The sequence below is a fragment of the Lepus europaeus genome, chromosome X (assembly GCF_033115175.1).
Source record: "Lepus europaeus isolate LE1 chromosome X, mLepTim1.pri, whole genome shotgun sequence".
NCBI classification, from domain to species: Eukaryota; Metazoa; Chordata; class Mammalia; order Lagomorpha; family Leporidae; genus Lepus; species Lepus europaeus.
This window is the reverse complement of record NC_084850.1, coordinates 128862230-128883946: the sequence shown is the minus strand read 5'-3', so window position 1 is coordinate 128883946 and position 21717 is coordinate 128862230. Positions and strand designations below refer to the sequence as shown.

Here is a 21717-nt window from a genome sequence, read left to right as displayed (position 1 = left end):
AAAAAACTTGGTGTTAAATTGAAAATTGCATAGAAAATTAATCAATTTTTTAAAAAATATCATGTAGGATCTCTGTCCTTAATGTGCTGTACATTGTGATTTAATGCTATAACTAGTACTCCAACAGTATTTTTCACTTTGTGTTGCTATGTGAGGGCAAACTGTTGAAATCTTTACTTAATATATACTAAACTGATCTTCTGTATATAAAGAGAATTGAAAATGAATCTTGATGTGAATGGAAGGGGAGAGGAAAGGGGAGATGGGGGAGTGTGAGTGGGAGGGAAATTATGTAATCCATAAGCTGTACTTTGGAAATTTATATTCATTAAATAAAAGTAAAAAAAAAAAAAGAAGAAGAAGATGGCCCAAGTCCTTGAGCCTCTCTACCCACAGAGGAGACCTGGAAGAAGCTCCAGGCTCCTGGCTTAGGATCGGAACAGCTCTCGCTGTTGAGTGCATTTGGGGATTGAACCTCTCTCTCTGCCTCTGCCTTCCTGTAACTCTTTCAAATAAATAAATAAATAAATCTTTTTTAAAAAAACCTTTTTTAGAAAATTAGAGTAAGTTATGCTACAATAACAATTCTAAAATCTCGGTAGATTTTAACAACAAATGTGCATTTGTTTCGGTTCTTCTTCCTGGGATGCAGACGGAAGGAACTGACCCTATCTGAGACACTACTGGGGTTTTTTCAGGAGAAAAGGCGCAAGGGCTGAACCGTGCAGTAGATCTTACAGCTTCTGCTTATACCTACTGAATCAGAGGCTCTGGGAATGGGGCGCGGCCAAGTATGTTTCAGCAAGTTATCAGGCGCTTCACATGCACACTTAGGTTGGAGAAATACTTCATTGCTGATACAGTTGTAAGCCAGCAGGAGGACACAAAATGTATATGAAATTCAGGCTAACTTTTAAATCTGTATATGAGAAACAAAAGTAACAATATTTTAAAAGAGGGATTCAGGCTTTGATCCAGAATTAGCCCAAGTGCCCGCTGTCATTGTCATTTTTTGGAGGCAGAAAGCCTCTGGGGAGACTGACCAAATGCCTAGCAGGTATTTCCTCTGCCCTTCTGTGTAGCTTTCTTTATAAAACACTGGTGTGAGAAAAAGAAAGTTATAAACAAGTAGGACAGGGGCAGGTGCTGTGGCACAGTGGGTTAACGCCCTGGCCTGAAGAGTGGCATCCCATATGGGCTCTGGTTCTAGTCCCAGCTGCTCTTCTTCCAATCTAGCTCTTTACTATGGCCTGGGATAGCAGTGGAAGATGGCCCACATCCTTGGGCTCCTGCACCTGCATGGGAGACCCGGAAGAAGCTCCTGGCTTTGGATCAGCGCAGCTCCGGCTGTTGCGGTCATCTGGGGAATGAACCAGTGGATAGAAGACCTCTCTCTCTCTCTCTGCCTCTCCTCTCTCTGTGTAACTCTGACTTTCAAAGAAATAAATCTTTTAAAAAAAGTAGGACAAATATTTTTTATTTTTTGAAAACACTGTCAGCCCAGGTTTTTCATAGGGTTTTCATCTGGATTATACTTTGGATTGTGTTAGTTCTGCCTTCAGCAACATTAGCACTTACGAGGGTACTTCAAAAAGTTTCTGGCAAAATGGAACTAAAAGATAAGTTTATGGGAGCAGGCACTTAGCCCAGTAAAGAAACCTGCATCCCAGATCAGAGTACCTGAGTTTGATTTCCGGCTTCCAGCTAACACATACAAACCCCACAAGGCAGCAGTAGTGGCTCAAGTGGTTGGTTTCTTGCCACACAAGTGGGCGACCTGGATTGTACTGCCAGCGCCAGCTCCAGCCCCATCCCCAGCCCCAGCTGTTTCAGGCATTTCCTGAGTAAACCAGCCAATGAGAGATCTCTCACTCTGTCTCTTTGTTTCTCGAATCCTCTCAAATAAAGAAATACAAATTTAAAACAGTAAGTTTATACTGGCGTGAAAGATTTTTGAAATCTATACATAGTTTTTTCATCATATGCATTTTCCATGAACGTTCTGAAGACCCAGTACATAATCGTGGACTGACAAAATCAGGGGGTTTTTCTCTTCACTTGTTAGCTATGTGGTTTAATTCTGTTCACGAAATTTGATGCATAATACTTAGCTGGCCCTATTTCCTCCTTTTCTTCCATCTCGTGATTTAGGTATCTTTTATGGACTCTGTCTTTTTTTTTGCCTTTTTTTTTTAATGGCTCTGTCAACAGCAGAGTACAGACAAAAAAGATTTATACTGTTTGGAAAAAGATGTTTTCAGATAGGCTTACCCTGTAGGCTCCTCTTTGCTCATTCTAGTCACTGCCTTTATGTCTGTTTTCCTATGGAGAAAGAGGATGAATTCTTGAATGAAATTTGATAGCTGTTAGCAACCCTCTAGTCCCTTAAATTATTTCTGGTGAACTCTTTTGTAATGTAATATGTGTATGGGCTTGGTCCTGGTTCAGGAAGTCATATAATATTTGTGATTTTAAAACAATGTCACAACTTAACAATTATCTTGAAAAACAGTTGATGTAGACTATCTACATTAATGCAAGGTAAAAAGGAACAATGAGATTAGCATTAAAACTGAATTTAACTGCGAAGTATTTTCTTTAAAGTTTGTTATTCCTCTTATTTAAACATTCTGCAACCCTTCTCTCTAGACGCTCTTCCCCCAAATCCTTGATAGATTCAGTTCATGTGTTTCTTCCTATCACAAACACTATGTTTTGGTATCCTGGGACAATGCATAAACCAATTCAAAAGTCATTAATCTTTCAAAACTTTCATTTATCCAACAAATTTGCTTTGTTCAACTCTGTATTTTCTAGGTACCTGAGATGTCTAAATTTTTCACTCCAATTCCTACTCTCCCATAGGAGAGAATATAAGATACTCTGTGATCAATTTTATACTACTACAATCATTATATTTACCACCCCTCCCTCACCAGGTTCCCTACTAGAAAACTGAAAATGACATTTGTGACTTATATTCCTATTGGACAGCGCTAGTCTAAGTAAATCATGGCATGGCAGAGACAACTATTGGCCAAATTACATACCCTCCTTCCACAGCATAGCAGCATCTCTGGTAAGAAGCAAACTAGCCAGGGAATATACTTCCCAGCATCCCTTGCACCTAAGTGGAGCCATGTGGCTAGTTCTTGCTGATGAATGTGAGCAGAAGTGGTGTGTGTCCCTTACAGGTCAAGATGGTTGGGAGGCAGTCTGTCTCCACATACTTTTTGTCAGCTTGATGTTGAAAAACATGGTAAGGGGCTGGTGTTGTGAGATAGCAGGTAAAGCTGCTGCCTATGATGCCAGCATCCCATATGGACACCAGTTTGGCTGTTCCACTTCTGATCCAGCTCCCTTATAATGGCCTAGGAAAAGCAGCCAAGAATGGCCCAACTACTTGGGTCCTTACCACTCATGTGGGAGACCCGGATGTTCCGGTTCCTGGCTTTGGCCTGACCCAGCCCCAGCCATTACAGCCATCTGAGGAGTGAACCAGCAGATGGAAGATCTCTCCTTCTCCCTGTGTAACTCTTTCAAATAAATAAATAAATCTTTTTCCTGGAAAGAATAAAAACACAAAATTAAATTGGAAGATTAATGGCACTACAGGATGGAAAGAGCCAGGTTCCTGAATTACCACTCACTGCAGAGTTATAATCAGGCACATATATTTTGGACTTCACATGGGTGGGGGGAGATTTTATTGTATTTGAGCCATTCTGCATGAGTTTTTTTTGTTATAGAAGCTAGGATTACCTCAATTTATACATGTGGTGATCTCACTCCCTTTGGCCAGTGATTAACTTAGGGATAGGTCTAAGATCTAACAAGAAGGAATGAGAAGTCTTCTGGGAGTGAGTTTCTTCCCCGGCAAAAGGAGGGAGCAGCACAAAGCGCAATCTGCCACTGACTTCATCATGCCTTTGACCATGATGGTGTGAGCCCATAGTGGTGTGAACATGAAACGCTGGTGCTGCTGCAACCTTCTTCAGAGCCCACACACAGAAAGAAATGCTCCCTGAGTCCTGATGTCATTGGGTGGGCCTTTGGAGCTTGTTATTTATTATGTATGACAGACACCTTTAATAGTGAAATCACTTTCTGGTGTGTTTAGCAGCATTATCCAGACTATACTTACACTCAATTTTTTAAGATTAATCATTCAACCAACATTTATCATGTCTACTCTGTGACAGGTGCCATTCTAGGTGCTGGGGATTTAAAGGCAAAAATAAAAACCAAGGTCCCTTCCTTGTGACAGAATGTGAGTCTGGTAGAAAGACATGCAGACCAGAGGCTATGAATGTTAATTCACAGATTTCCTCAGCAGCAACTGTGTTTATTCACTCACAAATGTTTACTGGATATGTGTACTGGGTGACAGGAGTATGGCAGTCCTGCTGTTACACAAGACTTATGGCGAGGGAAAGAAAGAGACATTAATCAAAGAATCCCACAAGTGTCTCACCAAGCTGTAATATGAAAATGTGTAAGAGATCTGACATTCACACTCATCACAACAGCAAATAATAACTTCTTAAATCACGTAGCTACTGTCTCTCTTCCTGTTAGACTATAGCTCCAGGAGGACAGTATTTAGTCTTGTTTCTTGTTCCATCCCCATGCCTAACAAAATGCCTAAAAAAACATTTGGCACACTAGGTGTTCATTCATAGTTGCTTAGTAAGTGAAGTTTTCTATGAAATGGGTTGCCTCCTAGATGAGGAAAAAAAGATGTCATGTAACTGTGCTCCCAGATGGAAAGTTACATATACTCTGCTGGGGCAAGCCATACAAAGATGGATTAAACGCCCTCAGTAGAAGAGTCTCAAGGATTTGCAAAGTCAGCAACACTTCTGGTGAGGGAAGCTGCTGATTGGCGAGGTTTATGGGGAGACTTGCAATGTAGGTAGGAGCTGGGTAGACCACAAGAACCTCCAAGGGCTGGGTCAGCTTGATCTCCCCAAACAGGAGTTTTGAGCTGGAGTGAGCCAGGGCAACTTCGGTTGAGATCCCAGCTTTGAACTTCCTGGCTGTGTGTGACCTTGAATAAGATACTTAGCCTGACTCTTCACCTCACCCTGAAGTGAGTCTTAAACAACTATGCTTCTCTCAGAAGGTTGTTTTGGAGGTTAGGAGACAAGGAATGAAAAGTCCTTAGCACAATGCCTACAGGGCAGGATCTCCAGCAAATAGACTCTGAAACCAATTAGCACGAAGGATGTGTTTTCAGAGTGCATGGCAGGTGTGAGGGAGGCAGAAGGGAGGAGTTAGGCTGCAATGCAGTCACAGTGAAGGCCTCAGGTGACTGATGCTGCAACAGCCCCTTCTAAGTTGCCCAGCTTTAAAGAAACGGTCTTTGTACACTTGGGTTATCCAGTCATTAGATACAGGCTGCCCCCGCAGATTTAACCTCAAGGGAGCAGCCTCCTGCGGCCAAGGAACTCCACTGACAAGCTTCGCTGACTATTCCCCAGCATCTTGGAAGGAGACATCTGTAGGACGAATACCCCAGCACTAAAGGGGACGTATGTTCAAGCGGAGCACCACACTGGTTGGGGCCAATGTCAGCGCTGCCTATTAGCCCTCCTCACATGCATGTCTTTCCATTTAAATCTGTGTTAACAACCCTTGGTCAAGTTTCAGATATAGTTGGTTATTTCTAGGAAATGTATGGTTTTTGTTGGGATTTATTTCCTGTTTACTGCTATGTGTAAGAAAACGGATTTATCTTTCACAGTTGTCCTCCTCCCCTTATAAAATTCTAAGAGTTTTTCAGTTGTTTCCCCTGGGTTTTCCCCCCAGAGTTTCTATGGAGAGATTCTGATTTCTGAGAGTTCTCACTGCCTTTTCTTACATAACTATGCTTCCTGAACCGTGCTGAGGAGCAGGGATGGAGGCTGACCTGTGCTGCTTCACAGTGTAACGAGTATACCTCTCGAAACAAATGAATTCCTTACCTTTGCTTCTTAAATTTAGCATACGAAGTATTTGAGTAAGAGGAAATCTACACTTAAGAAAAATTTACAATGTTCACAAACTAGAAATTCTCCTTCAGAATGACTGGCCACCAGTGGCTAGAGATGATGACAACATAAGCTACTTCTAATCTCTGTCAGAGGCCTGCCTATGAAAACAGAATCCACTCCTGTGCCCTCACCAGAGGGTTCTGGGAGGTTGGGCAGACTGGGCCCTCAGCTTCAGAGATGGCAACCCAGAAGTTACCATGAGACTTCCTAATTCTGGTCCTGCCCACTTGGCCCCTGACCTGGGCTGGAACTGCCTCCCAGGCAGCAGATAAGGCAATGAGTTAGATACAGAAATAGCTGGTCTGGGTTTCAGCTTACTTGAAAATAAGGGTCAACAGTTCCATTATAATTTTGTTTAAATGTCAAATTATTATGTGAAATGCTCTCATAGATTATACCCAGGTTAATTGTGTCTTAGCTATCTAGAAATCCCTCCATCAGTACAAGAATTTTGTGGTACTTAGAAGTTTGAGGGACAGGCCATCACTTAATAAGCTTATATCCAACTTGTCACTAGCAACAGATGAATTTTTAATAAATTTGACAGGGAGGCCGGCGCTGCAGCTCGCTAGGCTAATCCTCCACCTGTGGCGCCGGCACCCCGGGTTCTAGTCCCGGTTGCTCCTCTTCCAGTCCAGCTCTCTGCTGTGGCCCGGGAGTGCAGTGGAGGATGGCCCAGGTCCTTGGGCCGTGCACCCGCTTGGGAGACCAGGAGGAAGCACCTGGTTCCTGGCCTTTGTGGTGACCATTTTGGGGATGAATCAATGGAAAAAGGAAGACCTTTCTCTCTCTCTCTCACTGTCTAACTCTGCCTGTCAAAAAAAAAAAAATTCACAGGGAAAGGACACCCATGGAAGATCTGGGGAGTTTTTACCAGATGGATTTTATTTTAAATTTGAGAGGCAGAGAGGGAAAGAGGGAGAGGGAGAGAGGGGGAGGGAGGGAGGGCGGGCGAGCTGCAAGTGAGCCCTGCCCCACCCCCCAATCCAGTAGCTCACTCCCCAAATGCAAGGGTTGAAGCTGGGAGCTGGGAACACAAACCATGTCACCTATGTAGGTGGCAGGAACCCAATTACTTGAGTCATAACCACTGCCTCCAAGGTTCTTCATTAGCAGGAAGCTGGATCCAGGAGGGGAGTCAGGAATCAAACCCAGGTACTCCGAAAGTGGGCTTTGCATGTCCTAACCACTAGGCTAATGTCTGCTCCTCTACAAGAGTTTCAAAATGTCGGCTTGGGGGCGGGTATTGTGGCAAAGTGGGTTAAGTTGCTGCTTGCGATGCTGGCATCCCATATCAGAGTACAGGTCCAACTCCTTGCTGCTCTGCTTCTGATCCAGCTCCCTCTAATGCACCTGGGAAAGCAGCAGAAGATGGCCCAAGTGCTTGGGCCTCTGCTACTCACATGGTAAGACCAGGGCGGAGCTCTGTGCTTTAATATTTAAAAACACCCACCTGGTTTGGTTTCAGTGCACTTCTTCATGGAGCTTACAGAAACAAACAAGACACTACTAGCAAGCCATTAGACTCTTCAATGAAAATGTATTTCACATTTAGACAGAATGTATACATCATGCAAATGAGGCATTACCACAGTGAAAATGGTGCTATGAGGTACAACAGATCACAACAAATGGGACATTTAGCAAAATAAAGCTCTAAGAAAAATGGCAAGGCATATTTTGAAAATCAGACCATGCTATCTTTTCTGTGTGCTTGTCATAAAAGGGATTTTCACCTTGATATTCATCAAGATCAGTGGCACTGCATTAAGGGAGGCACATGTATTTTTATTTAGTATATACACATACACAGACATACACAAGTTTCCATAACTGATATAATTTTAAACTATAGCTGGCTTTAAGAGCACATGAATAAGATTACTATTGAGACTTCTTCATATCTCCGGGTTGCAAACTTCCCTCAGAACTATAGATCTTTCCAAACTCTTTACTACAGAAGTCAAAAAAAAAAAAAGCTTCAATTAAGAAAAGGTCATTTAAGCTGAGTCACATTTCACCAGAAACAAAATTTAGAAAACAGCATTATATGGCATAAAATTTGCAGAGTATACATTCTAGTATAATTTTTATCCCTATTCAATTTTTTCTTCATGTTATAGTCTCTCAAAGTGATATACTGAGACAAATTGAGGTCCTCTTCTTCCAGAGCACTATGATTTTCATTTTTGCCTGGTTTCATCATAGTTGAGCAAGCACAGGAGCAAACAAACAATTAAAACCCCCAAGACCCAATAGATAAATAGCAAAAACAGGAAAACTAGCCACCTGCACATGAGACACATGATTTGCTCAGTTGGACAGCCACTTGATAGTGTGGGACTACAGCTTGCAGATTTTTAGGTGTGACATGAAAGGCTTCTGGCTAGATTCAGTTGCCCATGTATATAAGAATATACCTAAGAGAACAGAAATTATTACATACTGCTTACTTCCTTACTCAACCAGACTTATTACTTTAACCCCCAAAAGAGTAATGTGAGGCAATGCATTTTGCAGGTGGCAAAGCTTAATAATAAAAAAGGCTTCTTGATGGCACCTTTCAACAGAGAAACCCCCATGCCAACGCAGCTTAGGGGAGGGGAGAAAGCTCCTGAATGTCTCCTTCTAAACAAAGACAGGGAGATACGCAGCCCAAGTTGAGTATATCTTTAACTAGAGTTTGGGCAAATGTCTAGAATATTTTATGGAAAAAGACATCTAAATGTTGATGTGCTCCAACTTTGGGAAGAAGCATGGCTATAAAGAGGATTTCTGAGCTCGAATCACTCAGGTTATTCAGAGAGCACTACCATAATAGAGAAGTACAGGAAGTGCCTTAGCAGCAGCAGAAGCTTGTAAATAGTACTGTAAAGTGAAACTGCTAAAGCCCAACAAGGCGGAAGTCTCAAGGTTTCTACCAAGAGTGGCCAGTGTTTGACATACTACCTAGGAAGACAGTTACATTCCCATCTAATAGCTGGGAATCCAGAGGTTAAGGATGACAGCAGCTTCTTCAGATGACACAAGGAGCTTCACAGCTTCCAAACACCACCTGTGTTAATTAGAAAACAAAACCAGGTACAGTTAATGAAGAAACTGAGTATTTTGCAGTTTGTAGCCTCTATTCTTTCTCACTGACACAAAGTATGTTACTCACTGTCTCTCTATTTTCATTGGCTCATACAGTATTTCTCAACAGAGAACAAACAATATTTGACATAGGATTATTCTTTTAGGTGGGTCAAATTTTCCTTGTTTGAGACTTTCCTAAAACCTGCAGATGTTAACGTTTTAAGCTTTGCCTTCAGAATGCCTCCAACCATTGTGACAACAAAAACCACCAATACATTTCCATATGCCCCCTAATACACTTGAAAATTTGAGAACTAGATTAAATAAAAAATGAAAATATGTAAGTAGTGTGAATAAAATGATTTAGTCAAGATCTTTTTTCTTTTTGGACAAGCATTTTGCAATTCTTTTAGAGATGTAGGAAATAAATCTGAAGACCTATGGATACTCTCCTAAATTTTGTGGATTTTCTGGTTCTTATTGGATAGTGAGGTAAGTGAACGCAAGGGAAACTAATTAAATCAAGGTATGTTAACCACAAAATAGACTGCTCCATAAGCCATGGAACTGTGGGAGAAAAATAATTCTCAGATGAATCAATGTTTTCAGTATCCAAGAAGGCAGCTGCTTTTCCAAACCAGGGATACAGTTCACCCTCAATTCATTTGTCATGCTTTTCCCTCACATATCAAAAGACTGCAACCACCTTCCAGAGAACCAAGAAAAGTATATTCTAAAGTCTGTCAACAGGCAAGAGTTGAGGTCAGATACAAATAAGTACATGAAACACAGTGACCTTGGCAATGGGATCTCCCCAACCTATTTCCTCATCTGAGAATTAAAAAGGTTACATTAAATCATTTCAGGAGTCAAATTTTTCTTACTACAGGAGTAGAGCATCATAAAATATAAAGTGACAAAGAATGCTATGAATATAAAAATGTTTTTAAAAGTTTGACATGAGGGACTGGCGCTGTGTTATAGCAGGTAAAGCCACTGCCTGCAATGCTAGCATCCCATCTGGGCACTGGTTTGAGACTGGCTGTTCCACTTCCAATCCAGCTTCCTGCTAATGTGCCTGGGATAGCAGAAGAGGATGGCCCAAATATTTGGGCCCTGCACCCATGTGGGAGATCCAGAAGAAGCTCCTGACTCCTGGCTTCAGCCTGGCCTTTGCAGCCATTTCAGGAGTGAACCAGCAGATGGAAGATTCCCCACCTCTCTCTTTCAAATAAATAAATAAACAAATATTTTTAAAAAGAGTTTGACATAGGAATACCACTTGGAATTAAGCTATAAAAGGATGTGGTGAGGAGACAGCGCTGTGGTGCAGTGGATCAAGCTGCTGTCTGCAGTGCTGGCATCCCATATGGGTGCTGCTTCCAGTTCTGGCTGCTCCACTTCTGATCCAGATCCCTGCTAATGCACCTGGGAAAGCAGTGGAAGATAGCCTAAGTCCTTGGGCCCCTGCACCCACATGAGAGACCTGAAAGAAGCTCCTGGCTTTGGCCTGGCCCAGCCCTGGCAGTTCTGGTCATTTGGGGAGTAAACCAATGGATGGAAGATCTCTCCCTTCTCTCTCTCTGTCTCTTCCTCTCTCTCTGTAATTCTGACTTTCAAATAAATAAATAAATAAATAAATCTTTTTAAATTTGAAAGTCAGAGTTACACAGAGAGAGGGGCAGACAGACACACAGAGGATCTTCCATCCACTAGTTCACTCCCTAGATGGCCACAATGGCTGGGACTGGGCCAGGCTGAAGCCAGGGGAGCCAGGAGCTTCTTCCAAGTCTCCCACACATGGGTGAGAGGGGCCCAAATGCTTGGGCCATCTTTCACTGCTTTTTCCAGGCCATTAGCAGGGCGCTAGATTGGAAGTGCAGCAGCTAGGATTTGAACTGGTGCCCATATGGGATGCTGGTGTTGCAGGTGGCAGTTCTCCTTTGCCTCCCTCAGGTATGACCAAAGAACTGATGTCTGCTTTGGAAGAATCAACAGAACAGTAGATCATATGGTTCAACATTCCTCAATGTTTATCAATGATTCTAGAAGAAATGTGGGATATCACTGAGGAAACTAAGGATGGAAATGTATTTTACTTGCAACACCATTAGAGCAATCTCTCCTTGGCTTTAAAAAAGGTGCTACTCGGGGCCGGCTGGCACTGTGGCATAGCAGGTAAAGCCGCAGCCTGCAGTGTTCGCATCCCACATAGGTGCTGGTTCAAGTCCTGGCTGCTCCACTTCTGGTCTAGCTCTCTGCTATGGCCTGGGAAAGCAGTAGAAGATGGCCCAAGTCCTTGGGCCCCTGCATCCTCGTGGGAGACCCAGAAGAAGCTCCTGGCTCCTGGCTTCAGATTGGCCGAGCTCCAGCCATTGTGGCCATTTGGGGAGTGAAGCAGCAGATGGAAGACTTCTCCCTCTCTCTGCCTCTGCCTCTCTGTAACTCTGCTTTTCAAATAAATAAATAAATCTTTTTAAAAAAGGTGCTACTCTAGTCAGGGAGTGGTTGAACCTTGAGCCTTGAGCCAGTGCTTCTCAACCTCCCTGTCCACACACCCTAGAAGGCAGGGGCAGGCAGCTCAGGCACAGTGTTGAAGACTCCCATACAAAAGAACTACTTGAAAGTTATCTCAGTTCTTATATATGCCACAGTATATGCCATAATATATTTGTGTTTGTAGTTTTCACATAGATTGACCATCCAGAAGGCTCAGCGATACCAATCCTATCTTTACAAACCCCAGCTGGAGATTTAGAATAAGATCAAAAGACTGTACCTTTCATTAAAGGGATGCTGCGTTAGTCAACAGAAGGTGTTCAGAGTAGTTTCTTGGCCAGGACTGTTAAATCCTTCAATAAGGTTTTTATTACAGTCATCCAGGCTGAGATTTTCACTGGATCGCTTGGGGAACATGGGGGGCCCAGTGAAATCTAAGAGATCTTGAAGTGCACGGGCATTACCAGTTCCATTTTGGTCTAGAGACACCCCAGGAATCATTTCATTCACTGGTGAAAACTCTGGTATGGATATAAGTTCTTCTTTTGAAACAGGACTAGTAAACAGGACAGACATAGACATATATGCCACAGAGAGAGAGAGAGAGAGAGAGAGAGAGAGAGAGAGAGGGAGAGAGAAACATGAGAACTAAGTACAACATATTTATCCTATTATTCCATGTGTAATACTGTGTTAAAATACTCTTCTAGAACATATATTTTTTACAGTGTAATACACTGTAAAAAAATAGGGTTCACATTTGTGAAGTTATGCCTCCAAGGATGAGAACAAGGGAAGCAGATTAAGCAGGGCTGTGAAAGCCAAAGGGTAAAAGGAAGAAACCCCAGAGGCACTAGCATTCTATACGGAGAAGCAAGGCATTTCCAGAACCTTCAAAACAAGACATTCAAACAGAGGGCAAATGCTGAAAGTTCAACAGAAAGTGAGGAAGGGAACAGTGAGGGGCAGGTGGGGTTCATGTGCTGCATTTCTGGCAGTGCCACCTTGGAGAAGCTGCTTTTCCTGGGTGCCCTCCTGGCTGTTTCCTCCCTTGTAAAATGGGAAGAATTCTAGCATCATTTATTCCTACCAGGGCTCCTGTGAGTATGAATGAGCTCATGCTGGAAAGTTTATGTGGAACCGCCCAAAGGAAGTGCTCAGTTAAGGTAACATCCATCTAGTCATCTGCAGAGTGAATCTCACTGCTTCCTCTGTAAAACCAGGCTTTCAATCCACCCTGACTTATCCAGCTCCTACCCAGCTCAGCCTGGTTTTCTCTGTCCCACCTCTATCCCTAGAGATGAAAGGAGGCATTTCACCCACTTTATCAGTTACAGGCCTACCAAGAGCTAATCCAGGCACAGAATGGTAGGCTGGGAATTGAGGGCCTGTCCCCAGATGTCCCTTAACAGTCAGAGTAAGGCTGCTGCCAGCTTCTTTTCCTCCTTGACAAGATCTTGGAGAAGAATCTAGAAAAACCAGCTGACCTGCAGAAGCTCAGAAGCTCTATCTCCCTGGCACCTACGCCTGGTTAAGGGGCAGAAGCTGACCTAACACCACTGGGATATCCAGAGGCTGGGCACACTGCCTCATTAGCAGAAACACCAGCTACATCTGCCCCTTTCTCCACTTCCATTCTCCACAATGAACAATTGATCAGAGCATGGGGAAGACAGTATGCCTCTAGAAGTTACCTCTCTCTAAATTAAGAGGTGGCAAAAGTGAGAACACAGTTAACACAGAAAGCCCTTTCACTTTCTTGAATGCTGGGCCAGTGGTGCCATGTCTTACCCCTCTCTCCCTCCCCTAAAACATAAAACAGGCATGGCTGGCTTAATATGGGGGTGAGGACATGTTGTGTTAACCCTTAAGGTGCCAGAGTTATTTTCTACTGGGGGCAAAGTAGCACCAGTAAGGTAAGCCTGCTGTGATGTCACAATGCGGGGGATGGCAGGTAGAAGATCCAGCTAAGAGCTCAATGTGCCTACTCTCAGTCTGCACAGGAACTGCTCTACTGGTAATGGGTCTGTTGGATCCTGGATTTTCACGTGTCTGGCTCAAATCCAGGGTAGATGAGGTGGGTACCTAGAAACAGCATGCTACAGGAAGCAAGCACAGACCTACGCAGGTACAAAGCTGAGAACTCAGAGCCAGGAAGAGGTTAAGCTCTAGCAGGCTGGAACTCTGGCAGAGTTTTTACAAAATACTGTCATTCCCTCCTGACTGAGACAGCCAACCCGCACTCCAAATGCTTTTCCCAAAGCTGTCCGTTCCAATGTCTCTGTCCCAGTCATTCCCAGGTCATGTCATCTACAAGTATAATACAAGTTTAAGAATTCCTGAAGATTTTGGGATCTGGAAGCCAATCAATTCCTTTACTAAGCCTCCAATGACAAGTTTATTAAACACGAGACACAGGGCACAGTGGACCCTGTTGGTGTCTCACGCAGATACCCTTTTACCTTTATGCATCCAATACCTACCCCCATTCTGCTACCCCACCTCAGAGAGAACTGACTGCTCAGGACCCAAAAGTTGTCACCTTTCCTCCGGACAACCACCTTTGGCTGATGGGGGACCCTGTGTCCACAACATTTGACCTGCATCTCCTACCCTGGGGTGGGGGTTGGGGGCACAGCAAATGACTGACAGACACAGTGGTGCAAAAGCCACCTCCCTTATTCTTAATCTGACAATACTTGGATGGAAAGTCATCCTCCAGAGCTCCATATAGGATGTTTGCTTGGTGACTTCCCTCCCTCTCCTTTCTCCTGAGGGTTCTCCTCCAATAAACCACGTGCCTAGAAACTCTATTCCAGGCTCTGCTTCTAGGAAATCTAACCCGAGACACTGGCATTATACTGCTGATAGCTTTCCTGTACTGTCAACCAAACCCGCTTTAGGTGACTTCATTGTATAAGATGAAGAAACCAATTTAAAGGACAGTGGCAGTGTTTAGAGAAGTAGTAAAGCTTAATGAAATGCAAAAAAGTTGACATACCTCACATCCATAGACTGAACTTCTTCAGTTGAATCATCTAAACTGTTTGATTTTCCATCAAGGGCATCCAGAAGGACGAGTCCCCCAACTGGTTTAATCCCATTTGAGAAAATGTCTTGAGGAAAAGTTTCTGGGGCAGTGTGCCCTATGCCATCAACTTCCTGGCAGGTGTTCAACCCACTGATTTCTGATTGAGAACACAAAGTTCTCATGTCAATCATAAAATATCCACAACAATGAAACAACAGGAAATACACGTCAAGACAGTTCATTTAATCCTTTGCATCACCGACAGTGCAACATCTTTTGTGTAAAGAACCACAAATAATCCACATCATCAGCTTCACACAGGGGAAGAGAACCAGTTACATCATCAGCATGTGTGTGGAGGCCCTGGAGAAGAGCAGAGCCACGTCTCAATAAAACCTGAGCAGCAGTCAGGCCCCTGAAAAGCACCCTAGGCCAGCAGAGAGCAGGCCTCTGACGCTGGGGTTGTTAGAGTAACTGAGGAACCCTGTGGTTCTCAAATGGAGCTGACAGCCCTGTGCTGAGGAGACGCCCCAGAAGGGAAAACTGCAGGGCCCTGCTGACAGTCACTCTGGGGATTCAAAGATGCTTTCCCTACCAGAAATCTTCTGACCGCTCACCGCTGAAAGGAAGAACCCAAACAGCACACATCGCTCACCTATTTTGTTGGGGACAACTGGTTTTATCTTATTTTCCACATACACAGGAGGCTGAATCTCTATTTTGGGTTCTTCTTTCTGAAACCAAACAGATGGTGGATGACAAAAGGGAAGGCTGATGTTATACAGAATTTTTTGAAGTGCTTTTTTTTTTAAGATTCATTTATTCACTTGAAAGTCAGAGTTACACAGCGAGCGTAGGAGAGACAGGCAGAAAGGTGGGGGGGGGGAGTGTCTTCCATCTGCTGGTTCACTCCTCAATTGGCCACAATGGCAGGAGCCAGGAGCTTCTTCCAGGTCTCCCGCATGGGTGCAGGGCCCAAGGACTTGGGCCATCTTCTACTGCTTTCCCAGGCCATAGCAGAGAACTGGATCGGAAGTGGAGCAGCCAGGTCTCCAACCGGCGCCCATATGGGATGCCAGCGCTGCAGACTGGGGCTTCAACCCGCTGCACCACAGCACCAGTCCCAAAGTGCTTTTTAAAAGCATCAGAGTATATTTGGAGCCCTACTGGAGCATCATCCTGTTTTATGGTAATTTCTTGCTATCATATCTCCTTTTTATTCAAGGGCCAAGGTGGCTCTTCCTGCCACCCCACCCTTATTTCTCTGAGCTCTTTCACATAACTGAAACTGAAAAATTCCCTTTTAGGCACAAATATACTCCTTAACCTAGTCAGGAACAAAGAAGGTAGAGTCCATTTTTTCTGGCTAATTCTGAGACCTACAATTTCATTCAGTGTATTATCCTGCTCTCCTTTTCTAGTCAGTGCATAAACTATTAAAATGGACAACTGAATTCCTACCTTTACTTCTACAGATACATCACTCTTCCTTGTTCTCTTCATGATTTCATCTATCCTCTGGAAAGCAAAAAGAATCAAGTAATATGTCCATCAGACCAAAAACATATACAAGTAGCTGGATCTATAGGCAATTCCACATTTCTCAGAAAACTCATACAAGACAAATGTCAGCAGAAGACAAAAAGTACAAAAAGGTTTTCCATGGGTTTTTGCAGATGTCCACCTCTGGCCCTACACACACTGTCAAATGCTTGAGAAGTGAAGCAGTGTATATCTAAGAATCAACATTTAACTCATAGCCCATCTTTCTTCTTCCTCTTCTTAGGTTCACTATAAACTAACAAATCATCACCCACTGTTCAAGGGGAACAACCTCCAGAAAGCAAAGTTGGGGTGCAGCTCAGGAGGGCAGCCCACATGCTGGTCTCCCAGATCCTAGACCTATAGCAAAACAAACCCAAAGCAGGGCCCAGGACACATAATGGACCTTTATAATCAGCCACTTCCTTAAACCCAACTTTATCTATATGTACATTAAATTTAAATGGAACAAACATCCCAATCAAAAGAAAAATACTGTCAAACTAGATTAAAATAAATCCTGAAAATATATACTGCTTACAGGAGATATACCTATAAAGAAATACAGTTTAAAGCAAAAGGATGTAAAAATCTATTATGCAGATACTAATCATAGAAAGGTCACAAAGGCAAATTTTTTTATTTTATTTTATTTTTATTTATTTATTTGAGAGGTAGAGTTACAGACAGTGAAAGGGAGAGATAGAGAGAAAGGTCTTCCTTCCGTTGGTTCATTCCCCAAATGGCCGCAACGGCCGGAGCTACGCCAATCTGAAACCAGGAGCCAGGTGCTTCTTCCCAGTCTCCCATGCGGGTGCAGGGGCCCAAGCACTAGGGCCATCTTCAACTGCTTTCCCAGGCCACAGCAGAGAGCTGGATTGGAAGTGGAGCAGCCAGGACCAGTACTGGCGCCCATATGGGATGCCAGCGCCGCAGGCGGAGGATTAACCTACTACGTCACAGTGCCGGCCCCGCAAAGGCAAATTTTAAGACAAGAAGTATTTCTAGAGATAAAGAAGGCCATTTCATGATAAAGGGGTCAATTGAACAGGAAAAATATAATAACCTGTAATGTATATTTACTTAACAATGGGGCTTCAAAGTATTTGTATACTTTGAAACAAAAAATGATAGAACTGAGAGGAGAAATAGACAAATCCATCATTACAATAGAGCTTTAAACACTAATCTCTCAGGAACTCAGACCCCAAGATGAGAAGAGCTAAGATACAGAAGGTGTGACCACTCTCCACATCCTTGCCTCCATTCACAATTCTTTTTTTTTTTTTTAATTTTATTTTTGACAGGCAGAGTGGACAGTGAGAGAGAGACAGAGAGAAAGGTCTTCCTTTTGCCGTTGGTTCACCCTCCAATGGCCGCCGCGGTAGGCGCGCTGCGGCCGGCGCACCGCGCTGATCCGATGGCAGGAGCCAGGTGCTTCTCCTGGTCTCCCATGAGGTGCAGGGACCAAGGACTTGGGCCATCCTCCACTGCACTCCCTGGCCACAGCAGAGAGCTGGCCTGGAAGAGGGGCAACCGGGACAGGATCGGTGCCCTGACCGGGACTAGAACCCGGTGTGCCGGCGCCGCAAGGCGGAGGATTAGCCTAGTGAGCCGCGGCGCCGGCCTCCATTCACAATTCTAAGAGCACTCTCTCCCATCACTGCGGAACAGAACTGGATGCCCTTCCTGCTCCTGCTTCATCCCACATCCTCCTGATCCCTCATCCCTTACCTTCTTTCTCTCCAGTCGCTCCTGCTCAATCTGCAGCATGATCTGTTCTCTTTCTAGACGCAACTGCTTAGCTGCCTCCTGGGCTTTTGCTTCTGCTGCTTCTTTCTGATAGAAACAAGGAAACCAAGGCACAGTAATTCCCTGGACTTTGCAAATGTTCCTTTACCTTATCACCTGCTCCGATATTCAATGTGGATTTATACAATCTGTTTTGTGACACAGAAGACATAGTTGGGCCTCATTCATGTACCCTTGGTCCACCATGCAAAAGCACCTGCAGACAGTTCCCACAGATGGCTGATATCTTTCAGTGTCTGTGGGCAGACTTTGGCCATAAAGTGTGCATGTGGGTAGAAGTTTCGGGGAGTTAATTCCTTAAGGAGCGACCTTCTTCAGTGAGGGATGGGAGCTACTAAGTAGTCTCATTTCTTCATCCTACAGAGGGACAATTCTAAGCCATGATCTACAGCCTCTTTTTAAAAAAAGGCTTATTTTTATTTATTTGAAGGCAGAATCTGAGAGAGAGAAGAAGAATGAGTGAGATCTTATATCTTGGGCCATCCTCCACTGCTTTCCCAGGCGCATTAGCAAGGAGCAGGATTGGAAGTAGAGCAGCCAGGTCTCTAACTGGTGCCCATATAGGATGCATGCATTGCGGGCAGAAGCTTTACCTGCTACACCACAATGCCTGCTCCTATCTACAACCTCTTAAGAGGGTCTCAAAAGGTTTGAATTCCAGCTGCCTATAGTAATCCGCTCATCAGTGCACGGATACTGACTTTTCTTTCAGTCCTCTACCAGCTTCTTAGGACTCCCTCCCCCAAAAAAGTGCTGAACCCAAATTCTTATCCCAGAGTCTGCCTTTGGGGAAACCAAACCAACAGATGACAAGCATTACCAACTTCCCTTTGACTGTCTCAGTAACTTATATTTAAGAACAAGCCCAAGCAGTTTAAGAAAAAATGTCAAATATTGAGTCATTCAAATTTAACAAGATTTTCCTAGTAGCAACTAAAGCCCTTGAAAAACAAGGAGAAGCTGCAGTACCTGCTTTTCAATCATGGCTTTTTCTTGCTTTTCTTTTTCTTGCTTTTCTTGTTCTTGCTTTTCTTTCAACAGCAGCTCCTCCTCAGCCTTCCGCTTGGCTTCCTCTCCCGCCTTTCTTTTCTCTTCTTCCTGCTGCTTCTTTTCCTCTTCCTGCTTACGGGCTGCTGCTTCTAGGCGAAGCCTTTCTTCTTCTGCCTTTCTTTTCAGTTCTTCTCTCTCCAGCCTTTTGAGAACATAATTGTTGTTAGAAGATGACACACTCAAAAGGCAACTGCCAAAGAACTGTGTGCTGGCAGCAGAGTAATGCTGAATACATCAACAAATACATGCATTTGAAATCGTATCCACCTAATAAAATGATTCATCCTTCCCAGAAATCCATTTGCCTGTATAGTTACCAAAAATATTAATCAGGCTTGATTTTTAATTGTGTAACACAAAGACTTAAGGATGTATTGATTTGGAAAATATGCTGTAGTGAACACACACACATGCTCTCTAGTCAATCTAGAAATTACCACAATAAGCCAAGAAGTCAAGCCGCCCCATTATTCTTATTTTAATAATTCTTAAAGATAAAAACTAAGCAGAATAAATATTTAACATCAAGTTAATCTAGATAAAATAGGAAGTGTCACGATGGCCACAAATGTTCTAGCCAGCAATGTAAGAGCAGGGACTATAAAGCACAAAAAAATTCACTTTGGGTTCTAACTGGTATATGACTTCTGCAGCAGAAAATGGGAGAAAATACTCAACAAAATTTGACATTTAATACAGAAATCAAAGCATGATTTCCAATTTGTTTCAGCAATCTTTAAAATCTATTTTGGCTTTTATTCTTGCTATCCAAAAAAAATCAAATGATGTTTACACATTTTCATCTATAGATGAATGGTTCCTGATGTAATGATAAACCGTAGTGAGGGAAAATTCTGTAAAGTCTAAGCAAGGTTTATTTTTATATTTCTAATGTTCTTCTTGCTCACATGTGAGTTACTTTCCTTGGGTAATCACTAGTAATATGATGTATGGGGAAGACCTAAACTGCATTCCGATTGTGCCAATTCACTGTGTCACACTTAGAAAGTCACTCAACATTTCTGATGCCCATTTTAAAAAATGGGAATAGTTATACTACTACTCCATGGCAATACTGTGAAAGCTAAATGAAACAGTGCATGGGAATGCCTGGTTCTAAAAGATTCTCAAATGTTAGCTTATTTTATGATTTAAAACAAATCCTCCCTCCAACCTCCAAAGTCCTTAAGTACAATCTAAACATCTGTATGGTTTTTAGAAATTACCTTTATTTGAAAGCATGTGTCACTGACTTATTGGGGTGTCGTTTTATAGTTATAAACAGGTCAAGACTTAAAAAGAATATCCTTCCATCCTAATGGTCAGCTTCAGGAATCATGGAAGCTAATAGCCTATGCATCATCAGAGAAATAAAAGCCATCATGGTAAGTGATAACATGCCCTATGTTAACAGAGATCACAGTGCCTACAAACACTGTGAAACAATTCAAAGTATTCATAGATATTCTGGAGAAGAACTTTATTGAACCTAATCAGAAAGAAACTCATCCAACACAGGCTTATAAAAAATAATTGTGTTGATAACAAGATTTATCCAAAAGTGAATCACAGCATTGTTTCACTTCTTATCCTTTTTTAAAGGATCTATGATTGTCTTAGAGAAATTAATGCACAAACTACTTCACAAAGGATCTGTTATCTTCATCTCCCAGATCTGAGAATCCAGTTTCTTCCATTTTTACCTTCAGGACCTCAGAGGTGCCCAGACACATATACACACAGTATACCCTTATGGCCCCTAAATCTCTGTAATTCTCATTATCACCCTAAACATAAATCCCTCCCCACAGGCCTTCAGCCCCTGCTTGTCTTTTCCATGGTACCTCTATGGAAATCCTGTCCTTTTGGAAATTTCTCTCCTTTAACCACACCTTGCTTCTCTCAAATTAAGCAAAAATTGGCTTTCCCCATGTGAAATCAGGTCCCTCACAAACCTCTCCAAAGATGAACATTGTTTTTCTGCCTGCTTAAGAAACCAGAGAGAATATTATTTCATCATTTTCCCCACCAGTCGTCTGCCATAGGCCACAACCAGTCCACTGCCATTGCCATCATTACTAAGTTCCTTTTAGAGTTCACCAGACCTACGTGCAATGATGTTACCCTCTCCATCCTGTCATTCCCCAAGCCCATCCCTGCTTTCTCACCGACTAAGTAAAAAATACCATAAAACTGTGCATCAGTGTCATCATTTGGTACTTAATGGATGTATTCTTTGTCCCTGTCACTGGTGACTGGTGGGGGGTCTTTGTATAATGGCCCTCTCATCTTCACTCCCTCTTCTGTCACACCCTGTGGTACCTTGCTCATATCACTGACATGTGCTCCACTTTGGCTTGTTCAATCTGGTAGATGAGTATGTGGGCTTCACTGGTCTCTTCTTTATTCCTATGTGCTTAAAAGTCAATTTTTAAAAAGGCATAACCATCAACATTAACCTTGTTTAATCTCATCTCACTACATTCTTCCATCTTTTTCTCCTTGACCGTCTCTGGTTAATGCCATGAAGTTGACTTGTGTCTACTACGCTCTTTTCTCTCAGTGACCTCCAAGTTTCGGATCCCCTTCCCAGCATTTCTTAGGTGGCACAGAGATCACTCTGATGTTCAACTCGAGGCTTTGGTGGTCACAGGGACGACTCATGCCCTTCCT

General features: G+C 43.1%; 1 protein-coding gene across 5 annotated transcripts in view; it reads right to left on the bottom strand.

The window, feature by feature from the left end:
* Positions 1-7563: 7563 nt before the first annotated feature.
* The window catches only part of MAP7D2 (MAP7 domain containing 2), a 116351-nt gene continuing 102197 nt past the window's right edge, over positions 7564-21717 (bottom strand). For 4 of the 5 annotated variants that reach the window (XM_062183807.1, XM_062183809.1, XM_062183808.1 and 1 more), the window contains 7 exons: positions 18964-19186; positions 17917-18021; positions 16102-16158; positions 15296-15374; positions 14611-14797; positions 11890-12165; positions 9003-9090 (listed from right to left, as the gene is read on the bottom strand). In XM_062183807.1, the coding sequence (XP_062039791.1) occupies positions 11916-12165; positions 14611-14797; positions 15296-15374; positions 16102-16158; positions 17917-18021; positions 18964-19186 (901 nt within the window). In that variant the 3' untranslated portion in view covers positions 9003-9090; positions 11890-11915. Of the gene's footprint in view, positions 9091-11889; positions 12166-14610; positions 14798-15295; positions 15375-16101; positions 16159-17916; positions 18022-18963; positions 19187-21717 lie in introns of all 5 variants that reach the window. The other variant, XM_062183812.1, reaches the window with a different exon arrangement.